This window comes from Dermacentor silvarum, chromosome 7 (genome assembly GCF_013339745.2).
Source record: "Dermacentor silvarum isolate Dsil-2018 chromosome 7, BIME_Dsil_1.4, whole genome shotgun sequence".
Classification (NCBI taxonomy): Eukaryota; Metazoa; Arthropoda; class Arachnida; order Ixodida; family Ixodidae; genus Dermacentor; species Dermacentor silvarum.
The window spans coordinates 83,362,635-83,383,976 of record NC_051160.1 but is presented as its reverse complement, the minus strand read 5'-3'; the positions used below and the strand labels follow the sequence as shown (position 1 = coordinate 83,383,976).

The window sequence follows — 21,342 nt, the reverse complement described above, 5'->3', positions numbered from 1 at the left end:
TTCTGTTTCACAGGCGATGGGCATTATCGCGATTTCGCCTTCGTTCGTGTATACAATGTTAAATATCCTCTGAGCAAACAAGTACCGAAAGGGTTCGAATTGTTTGCGCGATTTGCAGTCTGCGCCATTAAGCCTTTTCGCAATAGCACGAAGGCTTCCGTTAGTAAGCCCATCTCGAATTTGCGTCAAACGAGGAATATTTGTCTTTCTGTCCTCTATATTTTTCACTTTTTCACTGATTCAAGTTAACCATTTTTAAGCGTTCGTGCGTTTCTTTATTTAAATGGGAGCTATCACGAACAAAGGAGTGCATACGCTGCCTGACGCCATGCTATACCAAGCCAGTGATAAGGCCAGCCGCCTGCTGTGTTTATATAGCCCAGACCTTTCGTGCCGCATTCTATTCAAACCAATCTCAAGAAGACTGCCAATATTGCGCCTGCATTTTGCTGCCGACGTGAGATAAGGGTTAGACGAAATGCACAACACTCACAAAATCTCCTGAAGGGGGCAAATGGCTCAGAATTGACTATCCGTTTCGCCTGAAGCGGCCAGGCTTGGCGCCGTCGTGTCGGACGACAATGTTACTTCCCCCGGAACAGAATTTTTCGAGAGCCCTAGCCAAAAACTGCTTTTGCATTGAAATTTTTGTGCCGATCATACGTTCTTAGTGAAAACAAAAATTTTTAGCCGCTGCATCAGGAACACGAAATTTGTTCGTGACTTAAAGGTAATTTAAATGGAGCTGTTAAAAGAACAAAATGCATTTTGTCTGTGGTTAACAAGTGCTCTCGTTCCGAGCACGAAAAAGAATGAGCCAGTTTCATGGACACCTTTAATTTACGACTCCACGACAAAAGAGGCATATCGATGGCCATAAAACCCTTAGCTTATCTGGAACAGATCGTGTACAATATCGGTGGTCTCAATCATGTGGCTCAACATTCGCATTCTCTTTGTTAGCAGGCTTACAAGGTAGACTGAATTTTCGGCACTGCTAGAAATCAGCCATGTAAACATCGGGATCTTCGAACAGCAGATTTCCAAATGAACATGCAAACACACAACTACCATAGAAGGATATATAGTGGTCAAAATATGTAAACGTCACGTATTAACTAGTAATTTTTTATTTCATTTAATAGCGGACAGTTCGGAAATACGCCATAAGAGAGACGAAATGAAGAAATCTGGGTCAGACACACATGCCTTATCTCACGATGCCGCCAGTTGCTAGATTTCTCAGTTTTTTTTTCGGATATTTTATTCACCGATGCTCCTGTGGGCTCGCAATGCGGACGATAATACGCAGGAAGTCGCGATGTCTTCCACTAGTGTGAACTTGTTCTTAAATTCTACTTTTCATTCTTCCTTCCGCTTCCTGAAATCAAAAGAAAGGGCAACTGCGTTCAGAAGGGACAAGATTTCTGTTAGTGTTTACCATAATTCAGCCGCAAGCCTGAGCGCCGATGCAAACATTCCTCCTCTGTTTCGTGCACTATTAGGTCACAGATAGTTTTATACAGTTGCTAAGCGTGTAAAAATTCCTCACAACACCAGCCGTGCTGTTGAAATGATGATGGAAAATATTAACAAAGCTACTGTTAAAATCTGGCGCAAGTATGAATGGAGGTTTCGACGACACATCGCCTTCTTTACTGCTTAGAATTTTTCAGCTCCTCTAGGTCTTCGAGTTCGGCGGGATAGAGCCGCAGCATTTGCAGGCATTGCAGACAGGACAGCGATAGGGCGATGGTGACTGAGGGGAGGTGGACACGGTGCCCTGATGGACGGACAGTGAGGTGGGACCAGTGCTGGCTGCGGAGACGCCAACAGTGGCTCCATCTGCTGGTGCGTTTCGAGAACTTGGACGCGTGCACACCGCCATCTCAGCAGCAGACACGTGACTGGTGACGGTGGTTGCCTTTATAACCTGCAAGGAAGAACAGCACGCGCTCGTGTGTATGAACCTATGCTTTCTAACGGTCTAGTGTTTCCTGGCGGACAAAGAAAAGAAAGCCTCACTATAGGGCTGTTACAGTTGGCAGGGGTTCGCGCCGCGTATAAATTAAAGCAGGAAGATGAGCAGTCATACGCTAGGATCATAATATGTAAACTGAATGGAAATAAGTTGAGCCTGCATGGGCATCAAATATGGCATGCTGACAATTGTAGCTAGAAGTATATTAGCGATGTGACAGACAGCTCACACCTGCGTGCATCGACGCAATGATCTCACCCGCCTTCAAACATTGTTATCGCGGAATCAATATCTCCAAGCTCGAAGAAACTGCAAGATTCTGGAACGAGAACTGAAGCGCGAGGCAGCCACTGTGTAGTGGGGCGTGGCACAGGATATTCGAAAAATACATGCAGACATATTAGTATTGGAAATATGGCTATATCCGCGCACTTGTTCGTATCTGCGTCAAGCGAAGAATTGTAGAAACGTTTCAAACAAACGTTATAAAACAGACATATGATTTATGAAACTTTGCTTTATTTACAGCTAAACGTGAGAAACAGTTCTCCTTTTTCTGCCATTACAGAAGTTTTATTGTAAAGTATTCCATGCCTCATAACCAGGCAGTTCGCAATATTGGCAGAGGTCTGTTCCACCTTCGCTTCGGGCGTTTTCAGGTAAAAGGAAAAAAAAAAAACACTTACGTGTTTGATGGGTAAAAAATGTGTCGGACGCACAGAGTTACGCGTGCGATAGTTAAATAGTAGACTGCACAACAAAAGTAAGATCTTATATTAGCTCTCGTCGGCTAGTTGACTATTTGCTACTACGCGCTCTTAAATTTGACGGCATTATAAATCACAAACGCACAGCTTGCTTGGTGATCCATGACTTGATGTAGCACCCACTTGGACAAAGCACGAGGGCCGAACAGCACGAACACCTATGCTCACATGTTTTGCACACATACGCACAGCGAACAACACATTTGAGGACACGGGAGCAAGCTTGCGCACTCGTCTGCTTTTTTCTCCCACGTCCGTTGTCCAACTCAGCACTACGCTAAGTCATAGAAATCATCTTCAGCATATTGCAGACTCGATAAAGTTGGAGGGCGAAGGTCACTGTGCACGTTATACCTAAATTGCCCGCCTTACCTCCTTCCTCTCCGAAGAAGGCAGCGGCGATGAGGCGCGTGGCAACTGCCCCGCCTTCTCGTTCAACTCGTCCAGCCTCTCCACGGACACGATCGCTGCTTCGCCTTTCTGGACTCGCTTGCGGCGCACAAACTCCTCGAGGCAGTCCAGACACGGCTCAATATCGTTTCCGTTGGCTTCCAGTTGTATGCCGGCTGCCGATGCGGCCGCAGCCACGATGGCGGCGGTTGCCGATGATCCGGAGCGGCCCGCTGGAGACGCCGAGGCCACGAAGTCCGTGAGCTCCCCCCGTCTCTATATGGAAAGCGGACCGGTCGTCAAGTCTCCGACTCACACTGCTTAATCGGCATCTCCTTAAAAAAACGCGCAATCCAACTTCACAAAAAAGAAATTTGCCGCAGCAGTGGCCTACTGCCTTATTGGATTGGACGAACTGCTGAGCATCAGCTCGTGTGGGAAACGGGTCACGTGGCAGAGGTAGAGAGTGAACGTGATAGCTTAGAAGAGCGTGTGTGTGTATATATATATATATATATATATAAAGAAACCTTGCGGGTCTGCTCCGGACCACCGTCAGTTTAACCTCGCTCCTCGAAGAAGCAGGGTCTGGGTCGAGTTTCGGGTGCACGGTAAAGAACCGCAGTCTGTCGAAGTGAACCTACAGTGCCTCCCACGCCTTTTAACTTTATTTAGGAGCCATTCAAGCCAAGAAGTTGTAATATACAGGGCGTAGAGTTGTTATTTCACTATCATGAAAAATTCCTAGCGCGGATATAGTCGGACGAATGGCTCGCATTGATGTTCCGGTATGTATTCATTAGACAACTGGCGATTTATTTGCGTAATGTCCTATTGTCACGCAAGATGCAGCGCAACGGCACGAGACTGAGTTGAAAATGCTATTGATCTGGCTGGAAAAAGCATGGCTTGAGTACGGGCCAGTTAGCATTACGATGCTAGTAAAACTTGAAGCGCGAAGGCAAGCAGGGTCGACAGGATGGATACACACAAGCGCTTCGTGCAAAGCCCCGCGTGTGCGTGCTGTCTTGCCTTGTTTTTGTTCGCACCGTGAGTTTGCTATTTACAAAAAAAACGAACAGGCACACTCACTCTCCATAAGTAAGCGGTTTTCTTTTTGTCACAGCAGGCTGTGTTATATTGCGTCTTCCTGCAGCGCATATGAACTGCAAAATTATTGTTTATTGCAGTGTGTTATAGCATACCTGTCAACCTGCGAAAATAAGCCTTGGTAAATATTTTTCGGACACGCCAACGGGAAAGGGGGGGGGGGGTGGAAGCACGTTTCCATTTAAAGCTTGCTATGATTAATTGTTTTTTGTTGCATACGTACGCACCTTATTAAGGACGGTTTACCTTCGGACGCCGCACATAATCAGCAGCAGCCAATTCTAACAGGTAGCTCATCGTTCTTTATATCACAGTAACTTTTTCGCCGACATTGTTGTTGCATATTTCGCCTGCTTCAAGAACTTCTTAGGGATGGTCGATTATATATTTTTTACTTGATTAACAATTAATAATTCTTCATATTAGCCTTTAATTCATTATTCGCTTTCGATGCTGGATTTTTGATCTACTAATTGAGCAATCGCAATTTTCGCCGGGTCTTTCAAAATAGTTGAAACCCAGTCATCTACTTTTGTAGGACCCTTTTTGAATGTCTGACAGGTGCAACCAAGTTTGAAAAACAAGCGTATAACGATTTGATAAAGGGTTACCTGTAACTTGTTAAAGACTAAATATAGTCGCCACTAGTGGCTTCTGACTAGATAAACAATACATCTTACAAAATGGCACTCATTGCAGAATTAAATAAGATACTTAGCACTAGTGAATTACCTTGCAGAACAGCTAAAAACAAGAACTAAGAAAAATTCGATAAGTGAAACCTGAAGTCTGACCGAAATATGGAAGAAATTGCAATATGCACAGGGGAAAAGAAAATTACCGGTTTAGGATTTGAAATCACATGCTCTTTATGTCATGATGAAGGAATGACCATTGGCTGGGATGCTTGGGTGAAACCAACACCTTCATTTAATGGCCACACAACCAGCGTGCGAGAATCAATAGATGCTGGAATTGACAAGAACTCTATCGCTATGTCAAATACACGCTGCAAACCGGCATGCATGCTGTGTCACGTCTTTGGTGAACTGGGAGTAGCGCGACGAAAAAAAGACTGGGTTCCTATAGTATATAGCATGCCTTGCGTTGCGAGGGCATTTAAAGCCTCCAGCTTCGGGTAGCTGGAGGCTTTAAATGGGGGAAGACAGGGACAATGAGGTAAATATACCTGGTAGCGAAGCTTCCATAGAAGCCCATACGTTCAAAACATGACGGTTTCTCGGTGGTTCACGGGGTTATATATATATATATATATATATATATATATATATATATATATATATATATATATATTAGCGCCATCTGTGTGGCGAGGGAACACTTCCAGCGGAAGGAAAAATAATGTGACGCGTCATATTAATTAAAAACAAATGACGTCATTTTGTTATCAAAGGCGCATGATTTGGTTTGGCGGCCGGCCATTAGAGCTGCATCTTCAAATGCCCCACAATTCGACTCGATGGGCGTTTCGAGCTTTCAGGGCGGAAAGCGATGTAGCAAAAGGCCAGCCGTATGTCTGTCGAAATCGCACCACTACACAGAACATACTTTCTTTGGAGGCCGATGGAAGCTTTGGGTGTAGAGGGCTGGTCCCATCGTCAGACGCCAAGCCCGTCGGGCAGCGCAGCCACACGAAAACAGCTAAAGTAAACAATTATCTGGCGGCCGTAACTCCCTGCTTTTGCCTGAACAGGTTAAGAAAGGATGACATCACCCGCGCCACCAAATTCAGATAAACGCTGAGAGGCAAAACAACACAATGTGTGAGGGGGGCGTGTAGTAACAGGTCAACTTTACGAGCGCGTCTTTCTGCACCACTTCAAGAGCTGCAATGCATTGCAAGTGACAGTGGCGTCAACGCCCCCTTTTATGCGAGGAAATGAATATACTGCGCATAATACAACACAAGGACGTAGTAATGGACACGGACAAGTGACACGGACAAGTGCTTGTTTATTTTCTCGCAGTATGAGCCAACTCGCGTATCAGCAAGTTTTATTGTCCCCTTTTTCTAGTGGGCGCCGAAAAAGAGGTATTTGTCGATAATGATTATTTGAAATAGAGTTGTCTTTTCTTTCCTCGCCACGTGTATACAAAACTGATTAGGAATTTCATTTTCGTTGAATAAATCGAACTGTGTCTCGTTTTATTAGAAAACGCTTTGTTTTTTCTCAATGCTTGTTCCCTCTTCGCATAATCGCGTTTCCACCACAGCTCCCACAACCACCCTTGGTGCTGTCTATGACAACGGGTTCTAAACCGCACTTCGCTCTAAGCTTCGCGACCTATTTGGATCGGCTTTGCTGAAGCACCATGCTCCGCGTCACTCGATATTCGGAAAAACAGTCGACAGTCGCTCTACCACAGCCGCACAGTTAGTGCTCGTGCGCCGCCATTCCAGTACGATTGCAAAATTTCCGCGCCATTCTGTCAAGCTCTCGGCAACGATAAATCAAACATGTCTAATCGATTAAGTCGATTAAATGAAAGGCGGACATCGATGAAGATCGATCGTTTTGCGGAATACGTTTAACAAGTTAATCGATTTGCTTTATTTACACCTACACGTCAGAAACAGTTCTCCTTTTTCTGCAATTGCAGAAGTTTTATTGTAAAGTATTACCTGCCTCATAACCAGGCAGCCATATTCATCCATATTGCCCACCCTAGAACTGATAAGTATCAAGTTCTTGCTATGACGGGCATTTACTTCGTAGCAAGTGCTCGTCTTGCCCCCTTTTCATACAAGAAAATTTTCAATGGGAGGTAAAGAGACCAACGAGCGAAACTTTTCTGGAAAAAGCATTTTTCAAAAAAAAAAGAAATTGGCGCAACATCCGTAAAATTTACAAGTTCACAAAAAATCCGGGACAGCTGGCAGGTGTGGTTAGAGGAGACCACACTCCTCGTCCAGCGTCCGTTCAAGCAACATCACTGATATAGCAGGCTTCGGTTAGTCTTTATCAGGAAATGTGATATGTAAGGGACAACGCCCTTCGTTATGCTCCACCAGTTGCGGCTATTAAAAAAGATAAAATTGCAAGCATTTAGGTATAATTAGGTGGAGATGTATTCAGGTACTATCGTGTATATCTACAGAAAACAGACAGAGCGCACAAGCATGCTTATTTGTCATCCAGCCTAGTGCCTTGTGGCTAAAGGACAATTTTCCTATTGGATAACATGTTTATCTGGACGATTAAAGTGAGTACAGGACAGGGGAGTAGCTAACACTCAATATATTTGGGGCTAAACCAGCTGAAATATTTAAACGCCAGACGATTCATGATACTTAGGACCATATGGTGGTCCATAGTTGGCTGTGCCTTCTTTTGGCTGCAGAGCATTACGCAATAGAATGCAAGAACATGCACACAATAGCACATGAACTAGAGCCCAAAAACTTCAAGGGATATTTGTCAGGTGAGGAACATCCACATGATATTGTGGTTATCGGGGTGACCACCCCAATTTCGTGAGAGTGGGGTGTCCACCAAGGCATGCGATCTCGTCGAGAAAGTTTTATTGTGATATCAGGTACACGGACGGCTCTAGGCAAGTTTGTGTTTTTGCCGTTAACGCCGCCGGTCACGCGCATGCAGGTTGATATTTTAATAGCAGACGACGCGATTGTGATTTGGAAGAAGACGAAGCGCTACAGGTATTCAGAAAATAGCGCCTTTTCCTCTCCACAACCAACTCCCTCTTGGCGTCGTAGTGCCTTTCACGATATTGACGCGCGTGCCCGTGGAACATTGGGTCTCCATAGACACCCCGCGCATTGGGCTGCAAAATCGACGAATGCAAATCGATACGTCTTCCCGCTCTCCTCAATCGGCAGTGTCAGAGCCAGGGCGGCGTATTGGCTTCCGCTACTGGCGTGAGCGCTGTGCACACACACACATTTCGTAGTAACGACGTGGTGTTAAGTGCTCACACTCAACACTGCAAAAATGGTGCAGGAGTAGCTCACACTAAACATTGCTGCCAATCCTAGCAGTTCTCAGCGGCTGCGGACGCCTTGGAGCCGTTATGGCAAACACGACAGCGCTGCGGCGACACGAACTGCTGCGGAAGGCGGTGCAACGTGAACTGATGAGGCAAGCGAACTACTGCAGGTGGTGGCGCCAGGTGCGCTGATGACGTTCCGATCCGAAACCACGGCTGCTCCGCAGTTCTGGTTTATTAAAGGTGTGCCTAGTGAGTGCCTGATTGCACACGTCACATGGTCACAGAGACGCGCTCGTGCTCCTGCTCGCGCATTCGTCGCCGTTTTCTTCCACAGCTATCTTGAAAGCGATCGTATTATCCGAAGCACGGACGGACTCTCGGGCAGCTCTCTCGTTGCACAACCATAGAAATACTCACGCATCTACGAAGTTGTAAAACATCAGCAGAGACATTTAAGACTGACTACGTAAGGAATGCGAAAGCATTATAGTCCCTTTGGTGAAATGCATTTTCCCGCGCGTTATTTGTCAGCGCAACCTCTCGCGTGCTTTGCAACTACGCCTCGGTAAGGTCAAATCAAAACGCGCCGAGCGTTTCAACGCACTCGCTTGCCCGCGAGGAGGTCATGACTCGAAGGACCATTTAACTGCGTTCAAGGTGCAACGTGACGTGTGCAATGACGCACGCACTAGGCACACCTTTACCAATGCCACCTAGAAACAAACTCTTCTAGAGGGCGCTGCCTTTAGCCCCGTATTCAAAAATGCATCTTAAGTTGAAGCCCATGCTCGACTTGATCTAAGTGACGTCTGGCGCGAACGTGCCCAGGAGGCTCATTGCGTTTCCTCCGGTGAGTTCACGACAGGCGTCAGTTGAGAATGAAGTCAAGCATAGGTATGCCTCCTTTAGAAGATTCCTGCCGCTTGAGTAGAGAAGCTGGCTACTGCCCCTCTCTCCTTCCTCCTCTCCACCAGGGTCAGCTGCGAGCGCTAGCCGCGGCGGCCCGCTGCGAGCCAAGATCACGTGGCCCTGCCTCCGAGATTATAGCGCTATCTGTTGCGATCCCGGTGGCAGGACCCGCGCTCTCTCGTCAAGCCATTGGTGTAGCGCCCGCCGGCCTTGCAATCGACACTTCCTTCACAACAGGAAGTAGGGTCGGCAGAGAGCGCCGTCTCTCCGCGACTACCCTGGACTACGGGAACCTCCGCTCCAATGGGAAAACGATCGACGCGGTAGACACCTAGTAAAGGCATGGGCATGGGCATGGGCTTCAACTTTAGACGCCTTTCTGAGTACGGGGTTTAGTCACCTAGAACCGTGGAACTGCCGTGGTGTCGGGGAAGCACACAGCGTGCTCGTCTCGCCACCCAGAGGCTCGGGTTTGATCCCCCCCGCCCCAAACAAAAGGTCACAAAATAATATTTGCAAAGCTATTGATCTACTGTTTTTACAGGAACCTCTCTGGGAACAGTGACGTCAATCCGGGCACTTTTGACGTGTTTTTACTTTTTGCGCCGTCAGACATTTTTGAAACGATCGCTCAGTCGCGAGCCGATGGCCACAGATTTTCGGGTGATTGGGGATAAAATGCTTTCGCATTCAAAGTAGCCAACTTTCGGAAACGTCGCCCAGCTTATAAGGGAAAGGTTAAATATTGCAACCGAATTCTCAATAACGATAAGCCAGTAACGGGTACTGTTCGGCCTAGATACAGCTCTTCTTTTCGAACATATGTTTCGACATATCTGGTAGAATTTATGCGTCTATAAATGCTATGAAGTGCAATACACGGAACTAACGAAAGACGAAACAGACGAGAGAAGCGCTACTTGGTCGCTTCTGGGTTGGTACATTAAGACTCTTCTAAAATTATACAGAGTGTCCCAGCTCTCATGCACTAAGTGAAAAAACAAAGAAAAAAAGAAGAAAAAAAACAGCGAACCCCTTTATGCGGAATTAGACACCAATTAAATCTTGTTAGCAGTGCCCTAAAGATGCTTCTGGCATTTTGCTGCCTTCATCGTAGTTCAACATTTTGTAATAAAGTACTCTCACATTATACATAATATATTTAGGGCAAATATATCTGAATTATGTGCTGAGCGCCTTCAAAAACATCAAATTCAATTGTTTTCGGCGCACTCTATTTTGCGTGGCTCATTTTTCCGCGTGTAAATGAGTGCCTACTAAATGCAATAAAGGACACCATGTGACCAGGCGCCTGCGCGCAACCACGACAATGGTCTGAAACCAGTTCAGTGCGAAGGTAATCGCCTTGCCTTTAGCGCACCACCTTGCACAACGCATCACAATTGAGCTGGGTTTGAAGAGGGTGGTGTGCACAAATGATGTATGATGGAAAAATTACAAGCTTACACGAATGTGGCCAAGGCAAAGGGATAACGTTCACCGAGAAGCAAACTAAATTTTGGGTAGCTTTTTGCATGGCCACAGATGGTGCTTGAGTGGAGGAAAAATGAAACAATTCTACCCATTGGTTATGAAGAACTTAAGGACCCCGCAAAGAGTGATGGAATGAAAACTGTTAGGCGTAACGCTAAATGACATGAAAGCAGCGGTTGGATTAGAAAGCAAACAATGGCGCCGACGTTATAGTGAACATTAGGAGAAATAAAAATGAAGCGGGGCAGGCTATGTAACGCGTAGGGCAGATAACAGTTGGACCATTACGGTTGCAGAATTGGTGCCGAGGAAAGGCAAGCGCTGTTCGGAGCGGCAGAACATTAGGCGGTATGATGCAGTTGATGAATTTGCAGGCATAACTGGGAATGAGCTAACGCAAGAGCGGGATAAATCGAGATAACTGCAGGTAGACGCCTTTTTTTCTGCATTGGACATAAAAGCCGGTTGGTGATTATGATGATGACGAGATTCAAAAATGTTCTACTTACTAACTGGAGGTTACGTGGAACGAATATCCTTAATGGTCGGCTCTTCCTTCTGCGGAGCTTCTTTCTACTGCTAATATACCGGGTGTTCAAAACTAAGTTTTACGGAATTTTTAAATATCGCCTGTGGCAGGTAGCATAATTCTTATCGTTCAGCTGGGTTATCCGAAGAGGCGGACATTAGTAGCACGAGAAATCGAAACACATATTCAAGTATTGCACAAAAATTGACTAATTAACTTCTTAGTTAATTACTTCACGACACATTGCAATTTACGAACTGTATAGCCGGCGAGTTTTGCAAGACGTACGCATCGACTTGAAATGAATTTCCAGGATGACACCAGTTTCGAGCCAATATTTCCCAAAGTGTGGGACGAAATACATGGGCGTTCCAGTAACTTTTGTGCTTCTATGTATAAAACAGCATTTTGGTAAAAAAAGTTAGTGGAACAGTGCATTTTTAAGGCGAGTTTGATGGCCCATATCTCCAAACTGGTGCCATTGTGGAATTCGTTCCAAGTAGATGCGCCTTGCAAGCTCACCGACTACAATTCTTAAATTGCAATGTGTCGTAATGTAATTACCTAAGAAGTTAATAGGTGAATTTTTGTTAATCAGTTGAATATGTGTTTCGACTTCTCGTGCTACTACTGTCCGCCTCTTCGAATAACCCAACTCAAAGATGAGAATTATGCTACCTGCCACAGGCGATTAAAAAAGAATTGTGCAAAGCTTAATTTTGAACACTCGGTGTAGTCTTTATTCTCCGTTATTCTCGGTATACATACGTTGCACTAAATAATTTAAAGATACTTGTAAAATGTTTCACTTACTTAGTGGAAGTTATAGAACGAGATTCAGAGCGAGTTTACCGTGGGCTAAGACTATAGCGCAGATGCCGAGCAAAATACCTGCACGTCGTTGGGGCTTGCGGCAAGAGCTGCGCGCTGTTCATCCAGCATCTTGCTCTTCTTGCCACAGAGCCTGCATCCCTCGACGATCTTGAGTAGCGCTGTTCCCGACTGGGGTCGTGACGAGGGCGGAGACCTCGCGTGGGACCACGAACCCGAACGGCTGCGCTTGTGGCTGGTATACCGGCAGTCCAATGCCGGCTGCGCGAACCGTGGAGACATCGGGCTTCCGGCATTACTGTAACAAAGTATTGAAAAAAATATTACCTGCGGTGTTCTCCAACAATATCTATCACCCGTATAACACCCACTGCCTTGTTTGGAATGTTAGCTATTGTTTAGTTCCACTGCCTCAGTGGAACGTCATCTGCCTTGTGTAGAATGCTAGCTAGAAGTTTTTGTTTTAGTGAAATGAAGTCATGAAAAATGCAATCTCTCGTTTCATATTAAAATTTTATTTTTTATTTTTCTTTGAGTCGTGCCGAAACGTTATTCTGTATTGCACAGATCATTGACAAACACGGTGGCATCGGTTTCCAGAACGCTCGAGACTGGTCTTTTATGCAGAAAATTCATAGAACTATTACAGTTTTATTTTACATCCAATTTTAATTCTTGGAAAGATGCCCTCATTTGCAACGCAGTGTTATTAGTCGTTTTTGTAGTGCTCCTCCGCTTAGCGATCTGTTTTCAGCTCGTCTGGGTGAAGAACTAATGAAAAAAATAGTATAAAGAAGGCTTGTAAAAGTGTTCAGATATATTGATGATTCTTTTGTTTATTATCAATTGCACCTAGGATCAGTTAGAGGCTTAGGTTCACACTGTGTTGCATAACATTCGTGAGTGTCTTTAAACACTGGAAGTGATTTATTAGCTACGGCCGGTATCGCGCGCTTTCTTTTTTTTCTGTCTATTTTAGAGGGAGGGGGGTTGCTTCACTTGCTTTTTTTTAATGATAACGTTTATTTGTGTTGCGAGATACGCGCTAACAAATTTCCACTCCTAAGCACTGAGGGCGTTCTAATTTGTTGAGAGGGACGTTTCAAATCTGTCTTTAAGGAATGCCTTGAAGAAGTCAGGACATCTAGTAGACAGCAGTTTTGATCACCACAGAAAGACGCCGGTTGATGCAGGCTGTCCCCAACAGCAGCTGACTTCTGCAGCTGAACGTGTACGAGGCGTGTTCAGAAAGAAACCAAACTTTTGAAATAACGCGCCAACCGGCAGAACAATCACACTGCGGCTACTGAGTACATTTGGCGGCATGTTTAGACAACAAACTGCGGTTTACAGCGTTTCGCCCTGACCGTGAGTTGGTGAGCTACAGCAGCAGAAGTGAGCACGTGCAGAAGCTGTTCGTCTGATTAGTGCTTTAGTGACAATGAAAGAGCTTGAAGAACAACTGTCTTTGTGAAATGTTGCTGCAAACGGGGCAAAAGTATCACAGATACATTTATATTACTTAACCAAGCATACGGGGAGGACGGTATGAGTTGCAGGCAGTGCTATGAGTAGTTTAAGCGTTTTGTACACGGAAGAATGTCTCTCGGTGACAATCCGAAGCCTGGACGACCTTCCACATCAACAGATGGGGAACATTTCGAAAGAGCTCGTGCTGTGATTCGTCTAAATCGTCGTTTAACTGTTCCAGAAGTTGCAAACGAAGTGGACATCCGCGTAGGACCATGGCCATCAAATTTTCAGTGACAAACTTGAGACGAGTTGTGTCAGTGCAAAATTCGTACCGCGTTTGTTGACTGACAATCAGAAACAGACCCGTATTGAAATGAGCCAGGAACTCCTTGCCAGTGCCAATAACAATAAAAAAGTTGTCGCAGTTTCACCCGAAAGGCGAAGCATCAATTGCGATAGCAAATTTGTATAGAGCTATACGGAGTAATGATAGTAGCTTTATCAGCTGTATAAACTTGGACATGCAGCAGCACCGGCAACACGCAGAACTGTTGTCGACGCCGTCGGCGTTTTGCCCGCGTTCGCACAAAATGCGTGCGGCGTTGGTGACTGTTGCCGGAGCCTCTGATATAAGTAGGCACTTGGTGCCGCAGCTAAACCTCGCCTCCCTTCCCCCCCCCCCCCCCCCCCACGGCCTTTCGTGCGTCAGAAGAAGGCGCGTTTGCACTACATATATGGTGATTGTAAAGGAGGAAAGAGACGCCTACTTCTGCAGCCCTTAAGGGAGCACGGCACAGAACGCGCGTTTGTTCTCCGCCGTGCGTTCCCTCCCCGTGAAAGCGCGCGTCCCTCGCGCCCTTTCACTCGCACATACAGCGTTTGGCGGCGCGCGGCGACGATTTCATCTCCATTGACGTCATACGGAACCTCACGGCGACGGCGACGGCAGAAATCTGCTTTTGAGTGTCCATATAATTGCTATCGCAATAAATCTTCCTTAAGAACATCATAACAGGCGATGAGACTGGGGTTTATGGCTATGACATTGAAACTGAGGTGCAGTCGTCGAAAAAGGGTCTCCTCGTCCTACAAAAAGCTCTCATGAGTCGGTCAAAGATGAAGGTTATGTTGGTTGTGTTTTTTGACTGTGAAGGCAATGACATCAGGAATTTGTACCAGGTAGTCAGATGGTAAACAAGGAAGTCTACCGGGTAATTATAGTCCGTTGACGGATTCTGCGCGCATTAATGTGCCTGAATTGTGGGTAAACCAAGCTTGCATGTTGCATCATGGCAATGCGCGGCTCACGCGTCGTTCCTTGTACGCAGCTATCTAGCAAACCACCACAGTCCCGTTGTGCTCTATCCACCGTATTCTCCGGACCAAGCCTCAGCAGACTATTTCTTGTTTCCCAAACTTAAACTCACGTTGAAAGTCTGTCGTTTCCAAACCATAGAGGACAGTCAGGACAATGCTACAAAGACCTGCGCGCCAGCCTATAAAATGCGTTCCAGCAGGCTTTCCAAAAATGAAAGAAACGATTGGAACAATGTACTACCAGTAGAGGGACTATATTGACGGGGACAGTGCTGAAAATGTTGTGCAACAAGCAGTAAAGATGTTATAGCAAAAGTTACGTTTCTTTTTGAACACACTAAGTATATCGATAGATAACATGACGTCGATGAGCCTGTGACTAGAGCCAGTGAGCTTCGGAATCGCAAAAGTGCGCTGCTATGTATAAACATAGTGTTCCATAATTTGAAGAAAATTGATCAGCGTGTATTTATGCGCGTGGTTTTTTTTTTGCCGCTCATAACAAGTTGGGTAAGCCATGCAAGATTACAAATTCCAGCGATCCCAAATTCGTCGCCCTGAAAAGAACGGCCAAAACAAGTTTATAGATTGTCCGGTGGGTGCGGGTTATTATAACCACGTCATGTGGCCCCATTCAATGCTGTCGAAGGCGGCTGATGTATAAATGATCGGTTGACAGAGCACTGTTCAAATGTAAAAATCTTGCTGTTGGTTTTCGTGCAATTTTCTGTAATACATTGGCTGTCAGCAGATGTTTGAGAGCTCCAGAATACTGGACGATGCAAGAAACAACTTACTAGAGAGATAATTGAAGCGCGAAATAAGTACCTTAGTACCACGTGCGTAAGCAAGCTTTTGTACTGCGCTGCCAACAAAAGAACCTGCTTTTATTGGATTGCTGCCACGGGTTACGTAGATTTGAGATGTTGTCACTTCTTTCGTATTTGTTTGTATTTGCACATCTTACAAGCTTTGATTACGCTGATGACTGTGGGGTATAAAGTATAGAAACAACGTCACAAGGATATATTGTTGAATATAGCGCTTCTGTTTGGGTGTTTTTTATGTATGTGTCCAGTCCACGCTTCTTTAGTCATTTTTATGGAGTACCAAAGTAACCAAACTGCGACTCTTGTGAACTTCCTAATGTGCCTACGTACAAGTGAATTTCAATCCTATCTGTGGGCTCAGTATGTAAGCTAGTAGCAGGTAAGTGTGTTGACTACTGTCGTATTTCTTAGATTAGGTAAAGTAAGAATACATATGTAATACTGTAGAAGATTTAACTCAACTTACACCTAACAACTCTCAAAAACGCCTTAAGGTTGTATTTAATTATCTCATGGTCAGACTTGCAGAACTTCAGTACCGATGGTTGACAAGATTATCAACCGCAAATACTCTACAAATTCCTCCAACCATTCTTTAGGAGTTCATGCATACAATACTATTTTCACGAAATACAGTCTTCTCGAGACAGCACGGATGGGTCGGCAGACCTCTGGAAAAAAATGTTTTAGCGCCATCTGACAACAGATTCCTGGCGACTTTAACTTCTAATTATAGATTCGGCCGTGTTTTGGTATTGGAAGTATAGCGACCTTACAGGTGTGCTTCAGCTCACCTCCAAATTTTTTCAACAGAAGTAAGCCATCGTAAAATTGCTAGAATTGTGCATTGATTGTTCGAGCTAATGAGAAAAACAATTGCACTGCACGGATGTTTTGTCCTGAGACTCAAATAGAGCACGAAAAGAAAGCGCCAACGTATCTTCCTATTAAAGCAGTTCTACGCATCTCTGACAAGCACCTGTGCTCAATGCAGTGCTTATCCATATTTAAACATCCTCCACTTATTCTAATGAAGAGCTCTCCCCTAAAGCGTTCACTGCGCTTATGCACGCTCTGTGGTTGTTGAAGCGCTATTGTTCCCAGTCGTGAACATTTAACATCTAGTCGAGAAAACAGGGAATACAAGGGCGCTTCTTAGTCAACTCTTCACAGCTAGGATGTCTTGGGAGGGTCACCTAAGATTGTCAAGTTTTCAGCCAAGGAGTGCCACCGCTTTTCGTAAGGCCCACGTGATGCAGAAAATCCCCCATCGGGATCGTTATCCGTGAGCGAAAAGTTTCGTATATATATATAGATATATATATATATATATGTGTGTGTGTGTGTGTGTGTACCAACCACGCCTTGCTATATGACATGCGGTATATGCGGGTTGTATTGCCACACCATGCTATCATTAAAGTTGCTCATACCTTGTCTTACACTTATTACAAAGTGCTGGGAGTTTTCAAAATGAAAGGCCACAAACACATGTGATGAAACCGAGCACAGACAGCGCCTGCCAGTTATGTTATGTGTTATCAGACTGAAATATTAAAAGTGCAAAACAATAACACAAACCTGAAAATGACTTTTCTTTGGCATGGCTGCCTTTGCATAGTGGTCGGTATCCTTCAACATGGGAAGAATATTAGTACCATAGAGCCAATAACTCGTACATTCCGTGTCGTTAACTTATACAATCGGCCTACAATGAAGACTAAAGATCAAATCCCTGCACCGTAACATTGACTTTCTTAATATGACAAAATGAATGTTTCATTGATGTAAGAGAAGTTTCAAAAGAGTGCCTTCTTACCTACTGGTGGCCGCCCTGTACGAGGACAGCCTGGCCATCTGCATTGGCGACATGGCTCTGAATTTCGGAGACGAAGGGCGAGCGATGGGCGTAGGGGGGCGGCTGAATGGCGAAGACGGTCCGGCTTAGTGGCGACGGTGAACGGCTCACCACCACGGGCGGCTGCGGTGACGCCGAGTGCCTGCTGGAGTGCGCCTCACGGTCGATCATTTCCACGTACGCCCTGGGCCCGTGGTGAACGAGGCGAACCACCGGCGTGTGGTTTTCTTCCTCGAAGGAAACGCTGACGTCACACGCGAGATCCTGCTCGTTGGTCTCTTCGGCCACCGCAGGGTTCTTTGGTAGAGGAATGAACAACATTTACGAGTCACGTTATTGCTTTTGATGAACGTCACTTAACTTAATAGGAAACGTCAGATAAGAATTGAATGGCACATCTATATCTTGCGCAAATGTGTCGAAATGCGTGCGTGCGTTTTCATGAAGGATTTGATAAATACCAGTTTTTGAAAATCAACGTGGAAGAGTTTCCGGAACAACACATTCATTGCAAGGAAGATGGGCCACGTTTACTAGTCACTGTGAAAGTGTTTGTCAATCGAGTTCACACGATAGATGTAGTCGCTGTCATCTTGAAATCGGCAATAGCAGCTGGCTTTAGATTTAAATCTACGAATAAGATCGGGAAGTCTTGTGAACTTGGTATGTATGTTGAAATGTGCTTTCTGGAATACGCGATTTATTTTACGGCACCATTGCTGTAATATTTTCTGTAGACCGAAGTACGGGATATCGGTACAAAGAAGAAGAAAAATTGGCGAGCACGATCCAGTCCAAACAATGAGTGCCGGGTGCATGCCATCTGTTCCCGCTCGTTATACCTCAAACAATTATAAACCCATTGAACGACAGCACAGCAATCCGCTGCAAGCAAGCACAAATATGTCTTCGAGGCTGGGAGCAACCACGCTATCCGGAGTACCCGGTTTTGACTAACGCGCGGAGAACACAAGAGCCCGGGATTCAGGTCGGCACACAAGACGAGGGATCACTTGATACTGCGCAACTGGTGGAGAATGACACCTGTTGCCAAAGCCTCCTACATAGTACAAAGCCTGTGTACTCTGCTGAATGACGTGGTGCGACCAGGGCCAGCTGCCACAGAATCTAACGGGAATTACGCTGAGTAAGCCGCGGTGATTTGGCGCCACCGCTTTCGTCCCGCCGGGCTTAGCACTGGAAATTTCGGCTCCAGTAGTATGACGTCATCAAGCAGGGTGCAGAGGCCTTGCGATATCTAGGTGGCGTTGGTGTAGCGCGCGCTTTTCTCTGCATTATTTTATTCGTGTAGTCCCACGGGGCAACCACTTCTGTTGGCATTCCTCCCAACATGTTTGTTGCCAACATGTCTGTTGGCATTCCTCCCCCCCCCCCTCACCTACCCCAATCTGCCGCACGCTCATAACTCCATTTCATTCTCTCAGGAGGTGATGCGACGTGTTCAGCGCCAAAGTAACTTCACTGTACTTAAATCTCGTTCTGTGTAATGCTGGCACTTTAAAATCAGTTATCGCGCTTCGTGAAGGGCTTGGTAAGGTTTACGGAGAATACTGCCACGCTATGGGTGAACGACGCACGGAAATCCGCTCGTGGCAACAGGCGCTCATGTTGACCTACCGGTATCCCTGCCGCTGCATTAGTTCTTATTCGTTCCGTCCTCGGAGCGAATACGATGCATAAGGCAATAAAATTCAAGCCAGAAAGAGTCTGCTCAACACGTGATCATATCATGGATCAGCTTATTAAGCCACTACACTCAGCAAGTGCTCTTGTTCAATGCCATCGGATGCAAGAGAAACCGACGGCCGCCGCATTGGTAGATTGCAACGAAGACAACAGATGCATACGTTGCAATAAATGACCGAGACTGCACAAACACTTCGGGAAGCAATAACATAAAGTGTTCGGCAACGTTCCTCTAAGAGTACGCGTTGATTAAAACTGACGGGTAACAAAGCAAATTTACACCAAGTTCGTCTAGTGAACGGCCAGCAGTTGGACAGACTTCCGAGGAAAAAACGCAATGCGGATGGCTTCACGGAGAGTATGCCTGCGAAAGGCTGGCTGCGTGACCTAATAGTGCTTCCTACTTGAAGGAAAAAGAGTATCCTTTTTTTTTGCTCTTTCCTTGCACTCCTAGGGCGCCACAGCTGCCAAAGAATTTACTTGATGGATTCGCTCTCCACTGCAACCATTGTGTCTGGGATCAGCGACGATTCCGGAAGGAGCCGAGAGATGGCCGCATTTCTTCCGGTGCCAGCCCACGTGAACTAATCTGCCACTTCTCATCGAGTTCTTCGACTGGTGGCACGCGGCGTACCACAAGAAACAATCTTGAAATTCAGTTTATCAACGTTTGCTTTAGGGGTGCGTTATTCTGCTATTGTGGACGTGCCGTTACGATTGCAAGGCCGTTCCCATTCTATAATCTGTGAGACTATTTGAGTAATTGCTTCCAACTCAGAAAATATTCCCGAAGAGGCACCTAATTTCATGACAGTGGTCAGCAATGAATTGTATATTGAAATTTAGGACGGTCGAAAAATTAGCAAGTTAGCATAGAGGTTCATAGTGCAATCTCAAGGAGGGAGTGTTCAAGGTCAGAGAACATACAAGAAGGAGGGCACAGAACAGTAGCACTCGGAACTAATATTGATTTTGCAGAACGTAGTCCTAAATAGGTACACAACCGCGTAACCCTGTGACAGAAATAGTGCTTTATATCAGTCAGAAAACAAGAAACCTACAAAAACATACTCGTCTTTTTCAGTTCAAGTTACGCGAACGTTTATGCAAGCCTTCCAGAAAGCATTCGTGTATAATTTTCTAACACATGGTTGTGCGTTAGGTGCGCATAATTAGGAGTATGTTTTTCGAAATGAACTTAAGCTACGAGTGCCGCGTTTGTGTCGTCTCCTGTTTCTATTTTGTGTTTTGTCATTGTGCGATACCCTTCTTAAGGCTCATTCACACTAGGCTGGCATGACGCCGATATTAGTCTGCCGACTGTTGGTGCACAGCAGTTTACACAGGCGGAAAACCCTGTGGCCAACGGTTCAAAGGAAGGAAAACGCTGTCGCCAACAGTCGGCATACCAAAATCGGTCACGTGTAGGCCTAGTGTGAATGAACCTTTAGTATTCAGAATGAACGTAGTGTGAAAGTTCTTCAGCGAGAATGACTTGTCACTAAGAAATGCTACCCGATGACAATGAGCACAAGTCTGATTGGAAGTCACGTGAGTATATCACGGAGGCTGAAGCGAAAGCCAGAAAATGGCTGCGGTCAAACAAAGGGCTCACCGGTGGCGGTTGTGCCATGACGTACGACGGCCTCCGGCGTGACGAGGATGAAGCCGCCGCAAGGGCGGCCGCGCTCGCTTGCTGCTCATGTACAGCGGCAGCCACTGGGCCGCACATCCTTGTGTGGGACGCGCTCACCAAAACCACCACGTCCGAGCCGCGCCGCGGCGCCGGGCCCATCCTGCCTGGCTCATTTTGCTGACGCTGCGGACTCCTACGTCTTCTAGGGGGGACACGAAGACGGCGTCGGTCACTGGCCCTCGCGATTTGGGGGCAGAGCCGCCGCGGAGCCGAGCGAGCAAATTTTGTGAAGGATATCAAATGGACCGCAGCGGCGTCTAAGGAGTGTCGGTTGAGCGGAAGGCAATGGTGGCAACCCATTACCGGCCTAAGGTTAGAATACAATGGGGATCGGAAAAAAATATAAAACATACCCAATAATCTCAGGAAACGAATCGAATGAGCAAACTATGAAAATTTTGATTCATACGTCAATATAAATATTTTAAAAATTAGAAACGACCCTAATCCTTGACATAGGCGTCTGCTAGTGGCACTC

General features: G+C 45.8%; 1 protein-coding gene across 1 annotated transcript; it reads right to left on the bottom strand.

Moving 5' to 3' along the window:
• Positions 1–1,645: 1,645 nt before the first annotated feature.
• LOC125946525 (uncharacterized) lies at positions 1,646–21,128 on the bottom strand. The gene is made up of 5 exons (XM_049670028.1): positions 20,784–21,128; positions 17,423–17,758; positions 12,044–12,281; positions 3,121–3,414; positions 1,646–1,933 (listed from the first exon to the last, which is right to left on the bottom strand). Exons 2-5 carry the CDS (start codon positions 17,473–17,475, stop codon positions 1,682–1,684), a joined length of 837 nt encoding a protein of 278 aa, XP_049525985.1. The 5' UTR covers positions 17,476–17,758; positions 20,784–21,128; the 3' UTR covers positions 1,646–1,681.
• Positions 21,129–21,342: the final 214 nt, after the last annotated feature.